Below are 24,402 nucleotides of genomic sequence, written 5' to 3' on the forward strand. Positions count from 1 at the left end.
AAGGTGCTTTAACCCTAAATGAGGAACATAAACCTAAGATAAGGCATCTAAACCCCACATAAGGTGTCTTAACTCTAGATAAGGGTCGTTAACCCCAGATAAGGGTCGTAAACCTCAGATAAGACATCTAAACCCAAGATAAGGTGCCTTAACCCCAGATAAGAGACGTAAACTCAGATATGGTAGTCTAACCCCCCCCGATAAGGCGCCGTAACCCAAGATAAGGGACGTACACCTCAGATAAACCAGTCCCAACCCCAAATAAGGCGCCTTAACCCTAAATAAGGAACATAAACCTAATATAAGAGAAGTAAACCCCAGACGGCGAACTTGATGAAAATGATGCACATTATGCTTTACATCTCTTTCATTGCCTAGTTTCAAAGAGGGCTCGGGACGCGGTTTATTTTGAAACCTCGGGGAGGAACAATTGTTAAAGTTTTGGGTATACAAATAAAATCTGACCAACCCGAGTAGTACCGGGCAACATTGAGATTCATCTCGTTTGATGGCAGAATTCCTCAACTTAACAATGCGTAATTTATTTTAATAAGATCTTCGTATTTTTAAAACAGTGGTTAAAACAATTTTACCCGTCCTTAAAATGTGTTTGAACTGCACCATTCCATAATAAACTGTTTAGAAACATTCTGGAACAACATGTTTCAACATATTAATCGTAAAAAACATCATATATTAAATGAAATATGAATATTCAAGTTCGACAGCTAAGTAAATGTATGCGCATCCATAATACATGTTTTGCGCATACGTGATTTACTTGTTACTAAATATGAACCCCCCATGAGACGGAGTCATTCCAGAAATTATCGGCGATGATCATTAGATCAAAGGTAGGCTATATCTGTCACTATTGTGTTTACAATAGGATTTACGTAATGAGCTATACGCGAGCCAACTCCTTCTCTACTACCTTCATGGTTTCAGCCAGGGGGATGACACTCTTATTCACATGTTTATTTACAACGCAAACCTATATCGAATCCCAGTGGTTTGCGAATAATGAAATGTCTGCATCCCAGGATAAATTAAACCCTGGCATGAATTATTTATTAGCTTTCGCCACGATCCGTTTTGCAATAACATAAAAGCACTTCAAATAACAGCCCGGTGAGTTCAATGAACTACGCCCTGAAACCGATGGAGTTGTGCCTTATAAAGAAGCTCTCCCATTGACCTCTATTCAGGTCAGTGAGCTCTCCATACACAAATGAACAAGTACAATTCACCATCAAAGTGGTTACGTAATTCTCTTGGTTACCAGATCACGCTATTTTGGTATACCTTCGAGTGCCATATACTTTGTGTGGTGATTGTTTCGATCGTGGTTCATTACTCAAGCGCGTGATCCCGTTGACATAGTAACATTACGTAACTTCGATACTGAATAGGACAAGGCCAGCACCTATGACCTGCTTAGTGACATGTTATTTTGAAGTCTTCTAAAGCTTAATATCTCGAAGATTAGTATTCGTTTGTGCATATGGACTGCGCATTTATGATGCAAAATATTAGTTCTTATATAAAATTACAAATACTGGAATATGACACACGGTATAGGTGATATATAAAACGACTAATAAAATCATATCATCATGGCGTCATGTCAAAGGTTCATTATATCCCGTATGTTTGTCTAAATTAATTAATATTTTGAGAACAATTTCTACACCCATTTAATATGTACTCAGGTGGAACCCGACTTTTTTTTAATTTTCATTTTTTTATGTAACAAATTCAGGTTTTTCTATTGCGCGGGACCGCCGGGCAATACAAATTTAGGCTAACATTGAATAAACGCGGAATTAAGGATACGATACATGATTTACTGACAAGTGACTCATTTCGGAATGCGATCATGAATTTTGAAGAAAAAAAGTTTCCACAGGCTTCGTTGGGACTCGAACCAGCGATTCCAAACTTCCTTCGATTACGCGTCTAGCGCTTTACCACTCGGCCACAGTGGCAGTTGAGCGGATTAGTGTAATGATAAAAGATAAATCTCATAATGCCATCTTTAGCCTTTTGTTTACTAAAATAAGACGCGTTTTGTAAAGATAGATTAGCCGTTTTATGCATAAATAGCACGAACGTTTGGGAAAGGTTTCAAACAAATAATAAAGACACTGATGTGATGATGAATTTGCGTAAGTCTGGAATTATCTGCGTCGCAATGTTTTGTTTTGGTTTTAGGAATTTGACCTTAAAATTTACGACTTCGTGACATTATCATTCGAAATCAACAAAAGATATTTCAACACTATATGTCCTCATTCTTTCTCTAGAATGTTTTGTACATGTATGTGAAATAGCTTCAACAATGGTTCGCTGCATAATGGTAAAAATAGCCTTGAACTAAAAAAGGGCGAGAGGTACCATATTTACGGATTCAGGCTAAATTTAAAATTGATATAAAACGTTTGTTTTTTGACCGATTACAAAAATTAATTTTTGTCGTATAAAGAAATTGTATCTGGCGTGAATTACACTACAATTTTTATTCCTAGGGCTCTTTGACTTCTTCAAATAATTTTTTTAATGATAGAGTGAATCCCCTGGCCCTCTATAATTACGCACAAAAGATCGACCCCCCTTAAGAATAGGCGTTTCTAGTACATACAGCGTCTGACTCTACCTGAGGACCTAGCCTGAGTCCCATGGGCTCCAAGAATGGCTCTCCATACACAAATGAACAAATACAATGAAGGGTCGCCATTGCTCTCCATACACAAATGAACATATACAATGGAGAGTCCGAATGCCATGCAAATGAGCCAAGTGTCCTCTCAAGGTATGCTCTGTGGTTTCAGCCACCATACTGGGCATGCCCTCATCACAGACAAGAAGTTAGTATTTTTGATATTTACCTCTACATCTTTTCCAAGTTCCCTCAGTTCCCTCAGCTACTACGTCGGGTTCCGGAGTCGTTGGGGCGGACGATGGCGGTCTTCTGAGTGCATCTAATTCAAAATATTGACCCGAAATTGCAGTTAATATCAACATTTTCACGCTCTTTTATTTCATAACACATTGTAATTAACTTTCTCTGTAAGTGTAAATAAATTTACTATCCCAGCATTGGCTGCTACCGTATGTAGGTTTACCATGGTTTCCGAATTCCACAGCCTCATCTAGTGGTTTTATCCTACCTTTATTAATTTTTGATGTCACAAGTTCTTCATCAGATTGCTGTTATCTCAAAAGGCTGTGATTTGAATTTTGTCATTCTGAGAAAAATGCATTTTTAAAGTTGTACCTTTTATTCTTCCTAACAATAATGTGATAAATTTTAAAAAGTGTGCATCATGTTGATTTCTATTTTCATACAAATGTTTGTGTAATATTAATAGCATTTACAAAAACAACTGATTTTGTTATGTTAATCGGTTCAATGGCAAAAGATCCTATCTTTTACTTTCGCATTATTTCTGAGATACAGTCTAGTCAGTAATGCTAGTGCCGTTGCAGCACCATTTAACTTTAAGATAAGTAAAAACTTCAAAATGCTAGTTGGAAAAATCCCATTATACTTTAAACAGTATAAGGTACGGGTATGTCATCATTGGTAGCTGAATCAACATATCGGCCATCTACAACTGTAAAATCACTGGCGTGTGACCATTAAGGACTCAGTGGCTAAGTTTGTATGAGCTATGCAAAATGCAGTTGTGTAAAGTCGATTATTGCTTTTAACTTGTTTAAGCCCCCTAATGTATCCTAATCTTACACGGGGGGGGGGGGACACTTAACACAAATGACCATACGGGTATGCTCCCCCGGAAAATCCCCCCCACGTTTTTTGGATTTCGCAGCTCCAAACAAAAACCCTATATTTGACCAAAATAGAGCTCCGAAGGACCCTTGATTTTGATAATTTCAGCTCTAAAAGGTATTTTCATGCGATTTTCAACCAGAAAACCAAGAAAGACCCTTGATTTTGGCTGTATGCCGCTCCAAAAGTCCCCATTTTACTTGTTCGCCATACTGCAGTTACTGTCCGTTTTCCTATACACAATACACAGTGCTCTCACCATTGACGCGTGACCTCTACAAATGATGTATGTTGGAAGAATGGACACTTGTCTAGTTAACATCACTGTGTGAAAAATAACCAGCCAATATTTAATTTATTCTCCAAACTTCTAGCAAATATGTTTCTCTAACATGACCTAAAATTACAGCTAGGTTAGATGTTCAGAAATGGTCGCACTTTTGTAAAATATGAGTGAGGGCAAAGCATAGCTAGCTCATAGCTAGCCAACTCCCCGTGTTAATTGAATGGAGATTTGACCGAAAATATTGAGCTATATTGGTAACGGACCGCTCCGTTCTGAAGGATGCCACAAAAAACGGTACAAGCTACATTTAAACTATCTAAATAGGTTCTAGAAAATGAAAAATATAGTTTTGTAACATGTCCTACATTTTAGCTAATTTAGATGTTTGGAGAGGGTCGCACTTTTGTGTTTTAGGAAGGATATGTAAACGACAGATAACACCAAAAATATGAAGAAATTATTTCCAAACCGTGTTAAGTCAACAATCATTATGTTGCTCATTTTGAAGAATGCTGGTTAACAAAAAGCAGGTCTTTGTCTCATTTCGTGAACAAAGGTACACATACCATTGTTTCCTTTCGTTTCCTTTATAATCGGTTACCCAACTGAAGCTATAATACCAGCTTTATTGCGATGTCGCACATTGAAAACAGACACTTGTGCACAACCAGAGAAGATCTGATTTAATCAGTTGAGCTGCTTCAATGAGTGTTATCTTGGTTTAATAGCTTTTAATGGGGTTTAAGGTGGCTGTGTACTCTCAGACATGCATGTGGTAAAAGTGCAATAACTTTGTAATTATTCGCGCAAGACATATAAAAGTATACAGTTTTATAAAGGCAAGACATCAATAAATCTTAATATAAATACAGATTTGGGGTAAAACAACAATTATGAAGAAAATCACAAAAAGTGAGTTTTTGGCAATATTTGTTAGGTACATCATAACAAAAAACACTCTTTCCAAAATATTTTATTTTGTTTTAGCTCAATCTTGAGGCTCCATTCCAAAAACGGTTTTTTATTTTTTTGATATTGGCCTTGGTTTTGAGATATTGACCATATAAGGCATCAAAATGAACTTTTAAAATTCACAAACGCCTATTTGCACAAAATGATGCCTAAAATCGGAAATAGACCAAAATAAAAAAAAATGAGAAAACCGTTTCTTGAGTCGATCATGCTTTTTACGATGATCATATTTGCTTACCTATAGATGCTGTATTTATTGAGTTATCGTGTACCTAAATCGTCATTTTACCGAGAAAATTAACATTGAAATAATGGCCGTTGAAGTTTAAAGTGGTCACATTTTGCCCTTTCATCGAATCTCACAGGAGAATGCGGCAGTTTTCGTTTTTTTCTACCTTATATTACGTGAACACCGGGTAAATCCACAGCCCGTTGAGAAGTTTGAGCGAAATCCATTCATAACTTGATATTCAAATCGAGGGAGAGAACTTGAAAAAAAACACATTTTATCAGCTAAAACGGAGCCATTTGACCACTTGAAATTAGTGTTTCCAAAGGATGCGCCACGCATGCAGATAAGCGTCGCGTATGCGTGCGTATCTGTGCGTTAACAAATTGCGCGATACGCAGCGCGATGCGTTGTTGCGCGCGTGTACCTCGCTGATACAACAAAGATTTTCTCTCTTTTAAAATTGCAAACACGAATGAAATAGTGAAATAAAATCCATAAAATAGCGCAGTTGGAGTTTATAAATCTGGATTTTCTTTCCTTGTATTTATAAAAACATAACAAAGTAACAAATATCAAAAAATCTCAATTTTGCGAAAGAAACAACGTCTTGAGTACACAGCCGCGTTAAGTCCTGCAAAGGTCGAGATGAATTCTACTGTAGACATGACTGCATCATGCAGCTCCTCCTTTAACCGGTACGCTGTCAGCTCCCAAAGACCCACCACCTCAAAATTCCGGGGGAGCATACCCACCAACATTTTTGATGTGCCCTCCCCCCCCCCCCGGCAGGATCTTACACCTCTGGATTTCTTCTTGTGGGCTACATGTATCTGAAATCAAAGGTTTTCACAAGCCCTCCTGCAAACCTTGATGAACTCCAGATCAGTGGCGTAGCGTGGGTCATCATATTTGGGGAGCACCGACCATATGATTTGGGGGAGCACCGACCATGATTGGGGGGCGGGGAGGGGGCGGGCACAAACCGGTTTTTTGTCAATTTTCCTATGCGATTTTCTAAATTTTCAGATCGATTATTGGGCACGTGCCCTTCCCGGTACCCCTATCCCGCTACGCCACTGCTCCAGAGACATACAATTTGACAATTTGACATCCTCAGGCTGACCTCTCATCGGTTGTTTAATGTGATCTTTTATTAGTTTTTTACACAAAACATCATATACAGCCCAATTTTTGGCTTAAACAGCTAATAACGATATCGTGCTAATGTATACAGATGTTTTTGAGTGATTTTCAACTTTAATTTCCCCTCTTTTACAAAATTATTCATCTATACAGCTTTTTCTGATATAAATTGTATCCATTTCTGACAAAATTGGTGGCGCTATTTATTTACTGGAAATTACTCTTTCAAACTTTTAATACAAATAATTCCTTTTATTTTTTGATGAAATATTTGTATAAAATTTTTGGTTGCTTGTTTCACCTATTCCATCTGTCCTAATGGCAGTATTGATCACCTACCCCTTTCAAATTAAGAAATATGATTTAGGATAACTAGCGCCACCTATAGTTTGCATTTAGTTAATAATGAAGTCAATTCTATATACATCAAACAGCTCATAATACGTAGTTTGAATATCATGTTGAGGAGAGATCAAATCTGCATACAGAGGAACGGTGGCATACCCGGGCGGCCATGTGGAAGACTTAGACTGTCAGTTATTACTACTATATAGTACTATAGGACAGTGGTCAAACATATGACTTTCATGTTGCTTTGATTTTAATTGACTTTAAGCAATTGTATTGTTACTCGGAGTACTTATTAATTTTCACACACCAGTAATTTTACAGTTATTAGAAGACAAGATGTTGATTCCGCTACCAATAATACCATTTCGACAAAATACCACATACTTTATCTATCTGCATTTTCCAAAATGTTTAGAACTTTTTGATACACCCTGAACTGCAGGAAATGGACAATCGATTTTGAGCAAAATTTTCATCAAAATTGTGAACCAATGAGAGAAAATGTACCATTTTAGCGTGTCAATTTGAAAGTTGTATTGTTTCAAACTATTTTCTCAGATGGCCCACAAGATTTCATGCACCGCTCGGTCAGTCTAATATTAGTGGTTTTATTGTAACCATAAACACATTCCCTAAATCATGGCACTGTGACATCACGGTTGGCACTTACGATGCGACTATATTAAAAAGGGCTGTGCAATAATTATGACCCCTGGGGAGGGGGTAAATTTCCAAACGGCTCGCCAAAAATCTTTGCCCTCCCCCTGCACATGCCAAATTTTTGGCATCCCAAGTTGCAAACCTTAAGGGATCTAGAATGAGCGTTTATGGCGTTTCGACAGTATCTTTTGTGCGACATGAGAGCACCTCAGACGTATCGAATTGCATTCTGAATACGAAGCATGTCTTTCTGATATCAAATAATTCATTTTTTGAAATTCACGATATAATTAGTGGTTCATTCATAGGATTGAGGGCATGATCATAAACAGCGATCATGCCCTCCGAAGGCATAAACAGCGATCATGCCCTCAATCCTATGAATGAACCCCGTTCATACATACCCAACATTCTTAGCAATTCAATACAGATGAAAATAATAAGGGTTTACAAGTTTAAATAACATTTCCATACCGTTTTTCCTTCATAAATTGGAAGAAAATGAGTAGGCCTACTTGCAGGAAGCAGCTCGGCTCATGAGGTCAACGGCCGGGAGTCAACGCGTGATGCGCGTCATCTTTTGCGCTCCGCGTGAGATGGGCGCGGTGACATGCGCGTGTACGCAACACTAGCAAATCATGGATCGTGTTAATTGGGTTCCAATGCCCTGCGTACTGGTCATAAACGGAATTTATGACCAGCAAAAAAGGGCCCAAATCCAATCAGAAACGTCGTTATATCGTGAGTATGTATGAATACAAATGTTATGATAAATTACTTTATAAATCTGATGATTTATACTTAAAGTGTATGTAGCTGGGAGGAAAAGCCGACGATCAATTCAAAATTTTGACCTTTTATATTGAAGATATGGATTTTTTCCCAAAAAGACCTATTTTTTGGTGTTTTGGAAAAAAATCCATATCTTCAATACGAAAGGTCACAATTTTCAATTAATCGTCGGCTTTTCATCCCACCTACATACACTTTAAGTATAAATCATCAGATTTATAAAGTTTACTTCAAGCCCTGTTAAATATCAAAAATATCGATAAAATGTGTATTAGGCCTACATTGCGAATTTCAAAAAAATCAAAATTATTTGATATCAGAAGGACATTCTTCGTATTCAGAATGCAATTCGATATACGTCTGATGTGCTCTAATGTCCCACAATAAATACTGTACAAACGTTCATACCCCTTCCCTTAAATGGTCTATACATGTTACGAGCGCCCCAAGAATGTGTGCCAAAATCGCCCCCCCTCTCGGCTTGCCAAAATTGCTTGCCCCCCCTTCGGCCGGCCAAAATGTATTCCCCCCCTCCCCATTTTACCCTTCCTCCAGGGCTTATAATTATTGCACAACCCCTAAGGGCGTCATTAACATAGATATTATATAACATTGAACTACCAACTAATCGATCAATTAAACATACAATCGAGAGAAGCACATTTGATACATACCTAAAGACTTTTGACCTTCGGCAAAGGTCCCTAGTGTTACGGCAAGGCACAGCCCGATGCCTACCAACGTCACGGCACGTGGCATGTCTGCCCGGGTGTTCAGCACTCGCACCTGAATCTGGAAGGGAAAACATCAATAAAAAGTAAAATAACGTTCATGAAGAGAATGAAAACAAAACTTCCCCTTATTTTTTGCATAAACAATTCGACAAGATTTGTGCTATGTTCCACAGGAAGCTGCACTGGCTTCCTGTGGCATCAAAATCAAAATTTTCAATTTCATTACATGAGCACTCATAGCTTAAATATTTTGCTGAAAACCCGATCATAATTAGACTTTCGGTTCCAGAGATATGTCCATTCTAGTGTTGTTCAGAACAATGAAACAATGAAAGGAAGTTGAATACTATGATTGGGTATTATTATAAAGATTTCATTGAAACAAAACCAAAAAGTAAACTCACTATTTGACGGTTTCGCCTATCATGGTCGATAGGCATCATCAGAATGATGGTTGCAGATCCATACTTCCGGTTGGACGTATCCCGACTGAAGAGGGTGTTTTATCAGCCAGGAGAGGATCATACCGGAAGTATGGATCTGCAACCATCATTCTGATGATGCCTATCGACCATGATAGGCGAAACCGTCAAATAGTGAGTTTACTTTTGGTTTTGTTTCAATGAAATCTTTTATAATGTTTATCAACAAACCTGACATCCGACTCATTTTGCTTGATCACATCACAAAATGTTCTCATATCATGTTACTGCTCGCCCGCTCAGATCTTCAAATGATCCTTCACGTCTTGCAATTGACAGATTCAACTCTGTTGCTGCCAAAGCATGGAATGGTCTACCACAATACATCAGGGGAGCCTCATCTACAAACACTTTTTAAAGTAAACTCTTAAAAACACACTTGTTCTGATTTTTGGTTGTTATTGCTTATGTATTTTTGCTCATGTTATTTTTGTAAACGCAATGTTGCTTTGGCGAATTGCGCCCTAAGAAACTTTTGTATGTATGTATGGACATATTAAGGTGACACTCGAGCCTAAAGCTAGAAACATGGATAACATTACTTTAGTTAAAGGCTTATACGGTGATCCCAGAGAAAAGGGTAAAAATAATTAAAATTGTGCATAAATTTCCTAAAAGTAAAGGATAAGTCATTAAAATTGTCATTAGGAATTGTCGAAATGAAACATTTTGCAAAAAACAAGGAGAACAACAAAACTGATGCCCCATTCAATCTGCATGTAGCTTATTTCTCTAGTTCTTAAGCAGAGATATTACAAATTCATGTAAAATATCTTACTTTGGGCTTTAACCACTAGCAGGCTATTATCATCTATGAGACTAAGAAAGGTGCAAAAAGCTACATATTATTTTGGTGATATTTACGATCCACCTGGACAGGCTGGACGCTAACACACCGCCGCCAACGGCCAATACGCGCTAGTGATCAAGAAACCAAGACGGGCAGCCCTGAAATATTTTGGCCTTGGTAAGAGAGATTCGCTCGCTGATTTTGTCATCGAATAGCAAGATAACGGGAGGGTCAATATCCTAAATAACCGGTTATACATGAAACAGTTGATTCTTGTATTGGACTCTTATTATGACTTTGAGGGCCAATTTTTGGAAAAATGTAAGAAGTGATGACTTCACAGCATTGTTTTAAGTATTATTTTTTTAGCCCAGGGGGAACCACGCAGATATATTTGAGCTACGCATCCGCTTTTAATAAACACGTGGAAAAAGAGTCCGATTTTCGCCATCGCACGTCGTTTTGGGAATTAGGGGTAAATTTTGCACTGTTTTGACATTAATGGTGTGTTTTTGGAACCCATTTATGCCTAGGGTAATGTTTATGGAGCTTCATTTAACAGTCCCAATTTCTTTTATAGATTTCACCCCAAGAGCGGCGTTCTACAATCCACCTCATTATAATTTTTATATGCTACACCACACCACTTTACGACTTTGTATATCGTCACTCTGCGGCGTAAAGCTATATATTGTTGAGATACATGTACTTCGATACTTGAACATGTAAACACGAAAATGTCTCAAATAATAATGTGTATGTATGTTATGAAGCAATATTTTATCTGTCTAAATCCGTTGAGGTGCGACAGTGCACCTCATTGTAATGCACGATATGTTATGATATGAACTGAAAATTCCCCTATGCTAAGCAATGTAAACATGGTGTAATGGATTGTAGCTTTTCCTACGACGCCGGCGGTCTCAGGTTCAATTCCCAATCCCGGCGAAGATATTTTTTCTTCACATTCATTTTGAATCCAAAATTATTAATTTTCATGTAAAAATATTTATATTGCAATGGGAAATATAATTTGTGCATTTTTTTCTGTAACGGGGCCAATAGAGCTATAAACGCGGTTACGGTTCGCTATCTCTAAGGTTCGCTATCTCTAAGGTTCGCTATCTCTTAGGTTCGTTATCACTAATTACGAAAAAGGTCCGCTATACCTAAGGTTCGATATCACTAATTTTGAAAAAGGTTCGGTATTTCTAAGGTTCGATATCACTAATTTTAAATAAGGTTCGCTATCTCTAATTTTAAATAAGGTCCGCTATCACTAATTTATTGAAGGTTCGCTATCTCTAAGGTTCGCTATCACTAATTTAAAATAAGGTCCGCTATCTCTAATTTTAACAATCCCGGTATCCCTAAGGTTCGCTATCTCTAATTTTAAATAAGGTCCGCTATCTCTAAGGTTCGCTATCTCTAAGGTTCGCTATCTCTAAGGTTCGCTATCTCTAAGGTTCGCTATCACTAATTTCAAATAAGGTTCGCTATCTCTAATTTTAAATAAGGTCCGCTATCACTAATGTATTGAAGGTTCGCTATCTCTAAGGTTCGCTATCACTAATTTAAGATAAGGTCCGCTATCTCTAATTTTAACAATCCCGGTATCCCTAAGGTTCGCTATCTCTAATTTTAAATAAGGTCCGTTATCTCTAAGGTTCGCTATCTCTAAGGTTCGCTATCTCTAAGGTTCGCTATCACTAATTTCAAATAAGGTTCGCTATCTCTAATTTTAAATAAGGTTCGCTATCTCTAATTTTAAATAAGGTTCGCTATCTCTAATTTTAAATAAGGTTCGCTATAGCGGTCCTTATTTAAAATTAGAGATAGCGGACCTTATTTGAAATTAGAGATAGCGAACCTTATTTAAAATTAGAGATAGTGGACCTTATTTAAGATTAGTGATAACGAACCTTAGGTATAGCGAACCTTAATCGAAATTAGTGATAACGAACCTTAGAGATAGCGAACCTTAATTAATTAGGGATAGCGAACCTGAAACAAAATTAGTGATAGCGAACCTTAGGTATAGCGGACCTTTATTGAAATTAGTGATAACGAACCTTAGAGATAGCGAACCTTCAATAAATTAGTGATAGCGGACCTTATTCAAAATTAGTGATAGCGAACCTTATTGTAAATTAGTGATAGCGAACCTTATTTAAAATTAGTGATATCGAACCTTAGAACTAGCGAACCTTATTCTAAATTAGTGATATCGAACCTTAGAAGTAGCGGACCTTTTTTTAGGTATAGCGAACCTTTTTCTCTATTAGAGATAGCGGGATTCTGATCTCCATAGACTTTACACATTAGTGATAGCGAACCTTAGAGATAGCGAACCTTAGAGATAGCGGACCTTAGAGATAGCGGGATGTCACCATAAACGCACCTCGGCTCACACCGACATCGCCCGGTTAATAATTACATTATACAGCCAGAGACACTGAAATGAATACCCAGGATCGATACACGTGAATCTGCTATGCACGATTGATATTCAGAAGATAAATCTTTGGATACCGGGGTAGAAAATGATAAATATCTCCCGTAAATGATTTCGTATAAAGAAACCAGATTTGGTTCCTTGCACTTGAATATATATGTTCAACGGATATTATCGTCGTTAGCTAGCGTCTTGAGAAAGAAGCGAGCGTCTTGAACTCAAAAAGTGACAGAAATATTCTGATTTTCTGATGTGAGCGCTCACTCACATGGCGTACACATGCTCACACCCACACAGAGGTCACACACAGCGTAGTGTGAGCACTCACTCACATGGCGTATACAAGCTCACTTACACACAGAGAAGTCAATTACCGAGCTATTGTCAGTAGCCTTAGTCGGAATGTCCCCGGCTCATTATGCGTCTCAAAGGTCGGAACAAAATGGCCATGCGTGGCTGTGGATTCAACCTACCATGGCGATTTCTGCCATGAAGATATCGGGGCGACGACACTGTGCGGCTGGGGGAAAAATAATTGCGTCCAACGTCCAGGCAGTGTTGTCGCCATATTGTCTGTTTTGTTTACGCTATTGGCTGTTGCCGCATTAAATGACGTCGGCCACCACCATCGTCTGGTCTAACTCACCACTTCTCAAACTTTGCTGCAAGATGTCTACCAAACTTAATACCCTTGAAAATAGGCGCCACCAGTGTCGACACCATGTATTATAAACATTTTTTCCCTGCAACTTAATACTCCGTTGGTGAGCGACGGGCGATTTGTATTTCACCGAACGCAAGAAAAGGAGTCCTATCTGATTGGCTAGGAATCGATCGCTAGATCGCTCAGTGCTGAAGTACAAACTCAAAATATAGAGATGTATTCAATTCGATAAAAATCAATATTCTAGTTTGACACAGATAAAGAAAGTTGCATAGTGTCTCGATAGCTCTCGATATAGTGCATTGTATTATAGACTTGTGATTTAATATTCTATAGAGCACGTGCATCTGAGCTTTATATGATTTTAATTCTCAAACAGTTGAATATATCAAAATTTTAATGTACGATTTCAAAATCGTAATGTATAAAATGCAGTAAACTATGCGTATAACGGCAGCAATCGCCGCTTAGTGTATTGAAAACAACAAATCGAATTTTCTTGTAATGGCAACATCATATGGGGTACTGAGCATGCAATCGTAAAAACGTGTAGAATAGGAACTCTGTGGTATCTCATATCGTGTAAATGGTATGCTTAGCCTGAGTCGCTCGGCCTATCTCGAACAAAATCGCCCTACGTAGCTTTTGATAAACGAGAGGATTCACCGTACTATCACGGCAATTTTTGACACGAAGATATAGGGATGATGACGCTGTGCGACATGACTACAGAGCTATTATACGCTCTGTAGCCATGCGCACCTATACACTCTAACCCCAAACCACCCCTATACTCATGTCACCACAGCCCCAAAAACCATTGCACATCTGGATGAGCAAATTACTTTGACTTTAAGGGTACACGAGGTATTGTTGGTCGAAGCAACCATTTTGGTTTTGATATTGCCAGTGCTCACTACCATGACTACCATTCGCAAGATGCTGTGAACTACCAAATCGCAACAGTTTAAAATAGTTGCTAACCTGAAAGGAATTAATTAAAGCAAGTCTACTCTTTCATGTTTCCTCTTTTGTTTTGCGTCAGTTTGATCAGATTTAGAATTAGAATCGCATTGGGATATTTCAGTTTAAATCCATATTCCCCCGAAAGAATATAATGACCTTAATCTTCCACACATGGGGTGTGAGTTTCAATGGAGGGGTATGTGGGTTTCAATTGGAATAGCCCATTTTTCAGTGGCGTATACCGACCGCTGAAGCAGGAGGAAGTTCCCTCTGGCTGGAATAACATGAGGATCGGCCAGATACAACCACTTTGATGGACCGGTTGGTAGCTCTCAAACCAGATCAGAAGCTTACCAGATGCTCCTGAGCCTTTCAGTTTGGAGCAAAGCACTTTATGCCACACCTCGTCTAATGCTCCTCTGATGTTCGGGACAATCAAACGCACTCCATGACCTCTGTCTAGAGCGTTGGACCATTGCTGAGAGAGGATGGTTATGATGCCAGCTGTGCTATGATGGGGTGTAAAGCCAAACTGCCTGTCTGATATGAGCTGGTGCTGCAACAGATGGTCAGTACATGGATGGATTAGACTTTGAATCCCTCTTATGGACCAGGATGTCTGAAGCGCACTTCTACTGCCTGAGGAACACTCCTTTTGCAAAGCTAAACACAGCTCAAATAGACGGCTGAGAGGGCTTGCTAACTTGAATTCAGCGGTGCACTCTTTTAGGATTCTAGTGGGGATCTCATCAGACCATTAGCTTTATCAGGTTCTAATTTCTCAAGAGCCTCCTGGTGACCTTGGCTTTGAAAACTATGGTGTCCTTGGGATCTGGTGATGCCCCTTTACTTCTGGAGCAGGTTCTTCTGCATTCTCAAGTTGTAATTTCTTTGCAAACGTCTGTCTTAGTATTTCAGTCTTCTCCTTTGCCGTGGTCTTGATCTTTTATCACAGGTATGTCTGCTTTTACTGTTCTTCCAGAAAGAGTATTTTAACAGCAAAAAGTGGTGGCCACCAGTTTTTGCTGCTCAGGCTTCCATCCGAAAGCTCTTCCCTCGGCTTGTTGTTATACCTCCTGTACCTCCTTTTGGGTTTTTTTCTCAACCATATAGATTCCCTCCTGGCTTCTGCAAACTTATCCTTGTTTTATTAGTATTGTTTTTCTTAACTTCTTGAACAGACAACGCTTCCTATTTGCAGCTCTTTTGCAACTGTCGCCAAACTAAACTTCATCACCAGTCTTTTTCGATGACAAATTGACTCTGAATGTATATATTCATTGCATAGTTTATGATGTCAGTAACATTTCTGTAAGCTTGTTCGGTTTGGAAGACTTGATAAAAAGAAAGACTCTTATATCCTAGTAGTCAGCCTTGTCATACGCTCTTAAGGGATCTAAAATGAGCGTTTATTGCGTTTCGACAGTATTTTTGTGGGACATGAGAGCACCTCAGACCTATCGAATTGCATTCTGAATACGAAGCATGTCTTTCTGATATCAAATAATTTTCATTTTTTAAATCACAATATAATACAAATTTTATGACAAATTATAAAAATTTGATATTTTTCAAATTTTTGATATATAAGAGTCCTCGAAATAAATTATATAAATCTAATGATATATTCTTAAAGTATATGTAGCAGGGAGGAAAAGCCGACGGTCAATTGAAAATTTTGACCTTTCATATTGAAGATATGGATTTTTTTCCCAAAAGACCTAATTTTTTTGGTGTTTTGGGAAAAATCCATATCTTCAATACGAAAGGTCAATTTTCAATTGATCGTCGGCTTTTCATCCCACCTACATACACTTTAAGTATAAATCATCAGATTTATAAAGTTTACTTCAAGTACTGTTAAATATCAAAAATATCAATTTTAATTATTTGCCTTAAATTGTGTATTAAATTGCGAATTTCAAAAAATCAAAATTATTTGATATCAGAATGACATTCTTCGTATTCAGAATCAATTCGATATGTCTGATGTGCTCTAATGTCCCAAAATAAATACTGTCCAAACGTTCATACCCCAGCCCTTAATGTAAAGAGTGAAAATTCACTCTTTTAGAGTGAATTTTTACTCTTACAAAGAGTGACTCTAGGGACCAGTCCTTGAAGAGTGAAGATCACTCTTTGTAAAGAGTGAAAATATTTCACTCTCAAAAGAGTGCTTTCTCACTCTTAAAAAGACTGAAACCCACTCTCAAAAGAGTGGAAATGAAATGACTCTCACTCCAAGAAAGTGGTAATTCACTCTTAAATTGAGTGAAAACTAATCAATCTTTTTAGAGTGAATTATATTACTCTCTTGTCACTCGAATAGGAGCCAATTTTACTCGATAAGAGTAAAAATCAGTTCACAGTTACATTTATACTGCGCCAATAAAGTATCCTTACACTTGAAAAAATTATCACAATTTCAAAACTGAACAATATTAGGGTAAATTTGTTTTTTTAATAGATGCACTAGCTAATTCTGCACATTATGACACCACATTGAATCCAATGTGACCGCAAGAAGTAAAGTTACAAGCAATTGAATATAGTTTCTTCAATGAAGCGTTATTTAAAGCAGTTTTTATTTCAGTTTTTACTTCTCAGTACTTTTCATAACTTTCATTTTATTTGTCAGTTCTTTTGTTTCAGTTTTCTTTTGTTCCTTTCGTTTTAAATTAAAGCCAAACGCATAAATTAACCATTCATCACTCTCAAACCAGATGTCTAGTCTGTGGAGTTTTGAATAGGCTAGTTTGTCACTTTTAAAACTGGACCCTCGTCTAATCAAATGCTTATATAACTTTGCTTCTTGAAGTCACACTGGATTCAATGTGGTGTCAAAATGTGCAGGACTAGATAGTGCATCTATTAAAACATTTACACAAATATTGTTCAGTTTGGGAATTGTGATTATTTTTCCAAGTGTAAGGATACTTTATTGGCGCAGTATAGATAGTAGCGAAAAAACCTCCCACTGTAAGTTTTATCTCTGTAGATTGGCACCTTCAACTATAACTAGGACAGGATTATGTTGCATTGTCTTGCAAAAGTTGTTGCGGTTGAAGACAGGTCGGTCAGAACGAGATCAAGGATTTAGTCCTCTCTAGTTGGCTCAGTAATGATTTGTTTCAGCCAAGGGAGTTGGACATCTCCAAGTCTTGGGTGTATGGATTTCAACTGGAATAGCCCATTTTGATTTTTTTTTTTTTATTCAAGAGAAAATAATTGTTTTCATGTGTTTTAGGTTATGGCCAGGTCGCGCTGTACAGGTGGCGCAAAAAGTTTCTCGGAGTTTAGAGCAGCTATTCCCAATATTATTACATATTTTAAATATATATTTTTCTAAGAATATGTGGTGAAAATTTTGAACGACAAGCCGAGATTATTTACAAATAGCATATGCATGAATAGCGCATTACTGTTGGTAATCGGATACATCCCATTTAATTGCGTGTGAACAAAGCGATTTTCGACCCTCTGACGTAAAACTGCTGCCATTTTGTTACTTAAGCTTCTTTTTCTCTCATTTTTTCACCACATATTCTTAGAAAGATATATATATATATTTAGAATGTATAACACTTTTTAGAATAGCAGCTCTAAACTTGAAATGAACCTTCCACATTCAGGCAAATTGGGTAAAGTTGTTTTTGGATCACACTGTATTATTGATTCGGAAGTTGTGTCACACAATTCAAAACTAATTACACTAAGCAGTATTCAGACTTTTTATTGTACGTAAAATATTGTATGCGTAAAATCGATAATATATTTCTACTAGATATTATATGTAACATATTATCGATTTTTCGTCATCAAACATTCGTTAGAACTTAAACATTACTGGAAATAGAATGGCAATAGATTAAACAACGTATGTTGCATACAATATTGTACGTACAATACTCGGAGTCTGTGGAGCGCTTTAAGCGTTGATAATATTGGTATTTGTTTTGATTTTATTGGGTATTCTATGCTTATCTATGGCAGATGTGATGATGTTGTCAGAATCAATAATGTTTGTAATAATACCGTCGATCAGCTTTGTTTCAAACGTCTCTTAAAAAATTACAAATGCATAATTAGCAGTATATTATTTACAATGTCAATTATTAGAAAACTTCTTTTAAATAGTCAATTGTATGGAAATTGCTTGAGAGTGTACCATGACTAATCCGGTTTGATAACATTCTAAAATGTTATCTAAAGCGAGCTTCAGACTCCGAGTATTGTACGTACAATATTGTATGTACAATATGTACGTTATTTAATCTATTGCCATTCTACTTTCCAGTAATGTTTAAGTTCTAACGAATGTTTGATGACGAAAAATCGATAATATGTTACATACAATATCTAGCAGAAATATATTAACGATTTTACGTCATCAAACATTCGTTAGAACTTAAACATTACTGGAAATAGAATGGCAATAGATTAAATAACGTACAACAATATTGTACGTACAATAAAAAGTCTGTATACTGCTTTAGTGTTGCCAAAATATTGTGCAAAACTGTTTGCCTAAACATATTTTTACAACAATTTTTGACAACATTATAAAAATATTGTTGTTTTTTTGTCAAACAAAACAATTTAAAAAAAACCTTTTTCATTAGCGTTATACAACCCGACATTTATTTATGTTATTAAAAAGTTTTGACTAAAACCAGACCGCATTTCAACTTTGAATCTTGAAAAATGTTTTGACTAAAACCAAAACGCGTTTATAACACTATCATAACGTACGTTGTTACTAGTACTTCATGAGAGTTGTTTCTCTGGCTTATCTGCCTGTTATATTTCTATTGTAATTTTTTGTTAAAAATAATATTGATATACATACTATTATGAAATAAGTATCATTAATTTGATTTTATGTGCGTTAGTTTGTAATGTTTGAGTGCTTGTTTGTATTATATTAGGCTAGCGGGTAAGCATAATTAAATTGATTTCGTACGTTAGTATGTTGTGAATTTTTTTGTAGTATCTGACCGCTTATTCATAAGTGTTTATCAGGATAGTCTGGGTAGCTCAGTGGTTAGTCTTATCTATTGCTCTCCTGTTTGGATACAACGTTAAAGATCTTGCTCGTCTACAGCGCCTACAAAATCGGGCGGCCCGGCATTAATATATGGCCGTACACTACGAATGAGCCGTAAAGTCGGCAATTGTATTCTGAGTTACACTTTTGTAAAATGTGCGCGAAGGTCGTATTCATAGGTATACAGGGAAAATATGCCACCTAGTGCCAGTATAGTAATGATCATGTTAGCTTGATAAACATAATTATCCAGACCTGTGATAATGTTGGTAGGCCTACTCACTCAATCCCTCATATTACTTTTGAAACAGCTCGTGACAGAATGATTGATTTTAACTTTATCCCAACAAACATAAAACATTAAGTTTAGTAGAGGTTGCTAGAAAACGTTTCAATTCTGGGTTATAATAGTATTAAACATACATGTAACTGTAAGAAACATGTTTAAAAGTTGCTGCAAAACATTTTAAGCGATTCCGTATTTTTAATAGCTAAACCTATATCTTAGCCAGGATTTGGGGCCGCAGAATTCCCAAAATGTGGACTTTCACCCACCCCCTAACATTTAAACTTTGCACAGTTAACGACTAATTCGGTCCCTGTTGGCTACATTTTAAGATCCCCTCTGAAAAGTGGACTTTTTTTGCAAATCTGTCACCCAATGAACCCCTTTTGCATCAAAAATAATAAAAAAATCTGTAAATCACCAAAAAATGATAATGCCAACCCCTGCCAGATTGGCACTTGCCAACCTGGTACAATTGACAGATGCCAATGATTTCTGACACTCTGGATATTGATGGCAAATGCCAATTTGGCCCGTGACTGCAAATGCCTGGTTGTGCGTACCCCTTGCACATTCATCTTGGCCGAACCTGGCAAATGCCACATTGGTATCAGTTGGCAAGTGCCAACCTGGCACTAGGTGGCATATTTTCCCTGTGTACCTCAATTTGTTGCGACAAGTTTCTCATAAGATAGTGCGAGTCAAACATCGTGTAATCCAATCAATAATCCTATTGCTGAAGAGGTTTATAGTCTTTTACCTATTTCTGTAGAATCATTAAATAGCTCTAGTCTTTGTTTGCTTTGACTAAATCCTGTTCAAGTGGTGGTGGGTTACAAAGCATTGTATTTTGTCTAGGTATGTATAACCAACAATTAACAATGAGAAGACATTCCTGAACCTCGTTGACTTGGGGATGATTTGAAATGACCGTCAATTATGACTGTTTGATATTTATTACCAGCAATTTGGAAAAAAGAGACACATGTAAAACCGAAAAAGGTACCATTTTGTTGAAGGAGCAGAGTTCAACAAACCATAACTCCGCTTCTGGATATCGTTTGAAGTCAAATGATATACCATTTTAAAGCTTATTACGATATATATTTTTTGACCGGGCCGACTTTACGGCTGATTCGTGATGTACAGTCTCATATACTTTGATCTCTCATTGACAGTAGTCTTTCTGGTAAAGCGTTAATACGCTATCAGTAATTGAATTGCAGAACCCTTTTGTCCAGAACAAAAGGTACCACTTGATGAATAACCTGTCGGCAAATTAATTCGGTATCAAAGAAACAATGTGTTACGTAATCTATTGCTTCTCCATGTTTATACAAACTCTTTGTAAATCACCATCTTTGGATGTACATACTAACATGGGATGGGATTGTCTTCAGAATTACGCTGCTTTCTACGGACATTATGAGTCTGGTAAAAAATGAGAGCCATTATATTTTTGATATTTTTTTCATTGCATTGAATTAAGCATGTTTTGCGATACGCGTAGTATTTTCTTCAAATCAGGTAATTATCGGTGAGATGATTTTGGAACAGATATTTGGCGAACATCAATGATATAAAAATGAAAGCTCATCATGACTATATTGATATAAAATCAAATCAGAATGCTAGACTGACGACATCGATTGTTATAGTTTATACAATTAACTATGATTTTGTTTTTTGTGACGAAACTGAAATATCTTTTTTTACGAATATCAATGACCTGATGTGTCAAAAAAAGGTGCAAAATTAAGTGGAAAAAACTATTTTACATCATTTATACAAAAAAAGAAAAATTATATAAATTCTTACCTTGCACACAGGCGATTGAATAAGTCCGAGTGCCCTGCTTTGGAGAAGAACAATTTTGCTTTGTACTGTTGGAGCACGTTTCGAACATTACGCGCAAAGTTCTCTGATGTATAGGTAGCTGTTAGAACTTCGGTCAAATTTGATGAAGATGAGTTTATATTAGCTATGCAAAAAGTATAATACACTATTGTTATTCATCGATTTCATATAATCGATCAAGGTCACTTTCTTTGAAAAAACAAAGCTGATTTTAATTGATTATAAATACACAATATAATCTATGCCTCTTGTTTATAGATGGTTAACAGATTTGATGAAAATAGAATTTACAAATAAATTTCAGTTGATCATGGTAAAGTTTCTTTTTTAAGGAGTATTTTTTTTCTTTAGGCCGCCGCTATTGCTTTTTAACATTAAACTACAATATTTTTTTATTAAAAAATATTTTCTAACACAGGATATATACCATACCTGTATATGCTAGCTATAAATTAATAATTGGGAGCATTAAGGGCTGGGGTATGAACGTTTGGACAGTATTTATTTTGGGACATTAGAGCACATCAGACATATCGAATTGCATTCTGAATACGAAGAATGTCATTCTGATATCAAATAATTTTGATTTTTTGAAATTCGCAATTTAATACACATTTTATGGCAAATCATTAAAAATTGATATTTTTGATATTTAACAGTACTTGAAGTAAACTTTCTAAATCTGATGATTTGTACTTAAAGTGTATGTAGGTGGGATGAAAAGCCGACGATCAATTGAAAAATTTGACCTTTCGTATTGAAGATATGGATTTTTTTCCCCAAAACACCAAAAAAAATTAGGTATTTTTGGGAGAAAAATCCATATCTTCAATATGAAAGGTCAAAATTTTCAATTGACCGTCGGCTTTTCCTCCCTGCTACATACACTTTAAGAATATATCATTAGATTTATATAATTTACTTCGAGGACTGTTATATATCAAAAATTTGAAAAATATCAAATATTTATAATTTGTCATAAAATTTGTATTATATTGTGATTTTCAAAAAATGAAAATTATTTGATATCAGAAAGACATGCTTCGTATTCAGAATGCAATTCGATAGGTCTGACGTGCTCTCATGTCCCACAAAAAATACTGTCGAAACGCAATAAACGCTCATTTTAGATCCCTTAACTCAAATAAATTTGAAATTTTCCCAAATCTTACTTAACCTACACATGATAAAAGTTGACCATATAGTTATGTGTGATTTGAAATATATTTAAACAGAAATCACGGTGAAAATAAATAAAACAAAACATGTAGCTTTCTTTATACCAAACTTTCTCATCCAAATGAATGAAAAATACTAAAAATACAATCCCTGTCTATATAGTGAATAACATTATTTCAATAATTGCTAATATATTTGTAATACAAAACAGTCTGGCAAACAGAGTTTTCATTTTAGGCTAATGTTTTTGGTTTCAAGAACATGTACTCAATGATTCCGTGACGGTAAACCGCGCAAATCTACTTTCAAACACCAACCCTTTTTTTTTTGCCGGACTGTTTTGTATTACAAATATATTAGCAATTATTGAAATAATGTTATTCACTATATAGACAGGGATTGTATTTTTAGTATTTTTCATTCATTTGGATGAGAAAGTTTGGTAGAAATGAGAAAGTTTTTAATTCTCATAGTTTTATCCAATTCTCATCGGTTTGAAAGAATTCTCATTTTAAATTTCCACTAGTGACGATATAAGAAGAATCTTGCAAATTTGTTTTTGAAGTTAAGTAATTTAATTGGTAAAATTTTCAACCAATTAATGCACGTTTGCTCCAATTCGACCTTTCGAAGTCTTGGGTGTACTTAGAGCACACAGTTTCGCAAGCGATGGGGCTAACTATAGATAAAGTATTGGATAGGATGGCTGATGTCGTGAAGTATATAACAATATCAACTAATACAGTGATGTACCCAGGCCGCTCCCACAAGAGGGCTGGAGTAAAAGGTGAATTTTGCCGCCCCCTTCAAAAACCCGAAATGGTTAGCCCATTGTTTTGATGGTTTGAAAAAGTGAAGAGCCAGAAAATAATAATAATGAAAATAGGATAGGCGCTAGCAACCTAAAAACAAAATAGTTTATGTATAATTCCATTTGTTTGACCAGTTTGACACATTTTTGACAATTTTCCGCCCTTTTCCCTTTAGCAATTCTTTTTGCCGCCACTTCTTCTGCCGCCCCTTCCTTTTTGCCGCCCCTTGCTTGACCCGGTAATAGTCTGTGTGCCTTCCTCAAGGCAGTAAAATAAATCAAGTTTTGTGATTTCCTCAAAAACTGCTAAATGTAAAATCTACGATTTTCGACAATTTATTGAGCACAATCTGTAGTACTATACGTGACAAAAAATATCAAACCGTGTTAAACAGCTATGAGAACAATAAAAGGAGTGTTAACAATTGATTAATCGTGGCCGATATTGATGTTGTCTAACGATTAATAATTAATATTAATATGCCCTTTATAACACGCCCTTTGCCAATTTTACAAAATAGAGACAGAATAAGTATCTCGATTACCCATCTTTATTTCGTCATAAAATACCGTAAAACCCCGTCTACAAGCATATATAGTGTTTTTTTATGAAAGCTAAATTAATTCGAAGCAAGCGTAAATATACCAATACAATAGATTGGTCTTAAAATAATACTTGTTTGTATATGCTTGGATCCGTAATTTATTTGCTCAAACTCCATAATGGCGCCTGGATTAATGTAGACTATGCCATAGTCGAATTTTATTAAAAATATGTTATTATTAGTCATGATGAACCCATTTCGTTAAACTCAAAATTATACTGATGTTTATTAAAATTAAAGTATTCAATAGTAAAATGGTCATAAAGAATTAAGAATATCAGATGATTAGTGACAATA

The 24,402-nt window shown here is 36.2% G+C and overlaps 1 protein-coding gene across 4 annotated transcripts in view; it reads right to left on the reverse strand.

The window, feature by feature from the left end:
* LOC140145884 (pancreatic lipase-related protein 2-like) overlaps nt 1-21,586 on the reverse strand; it is a 47,107-nt gene extending 25,521 nt beyond the window's left edge. For all 4 annotated transcript variants that reach the window (XM_072167587.1, XM_072167584.1, XM_072167586.1 and 1 more), the window contains exons 1-3: nt 21,472-21,586; nt 8,904-9,021; nt 2,889-2,981 (exon numbers count right to left, since the gene is read on the reverse strand). In XM_072167587.1, coding sequence (XP_072023688.1) covers nt 2,889-2,981; nt 8,904-8,988 — 178 coding nt within the window. In that variant the 5' untranslated portion in view covers nt 8,989-9,021; nt 21,472-21,586. The remainder of the gene's footprint in view (nt 1-2,888; nt 2,982-8,903; nt 9,022-21,471) is intronic.
* Between the last annotated feature and the right edge of the window lie 2,816 nt (nt 21,587-24,402).

Source organism: Amphiura filiformis, chromosome 2, assembly GCF_039555335.1.
Source record: "Amphiura filiformis chromosome 2, Afil_fr2py, whole genome shotgun sequence".
NCBI classification, from domain to species: domain Eukaryota; kingdom Metazoa; phylum Echinodermata; class Ophiuroidea; order Amphilepidida; family Amphiuridae; genus Amphiura; species Amphiura filiformis.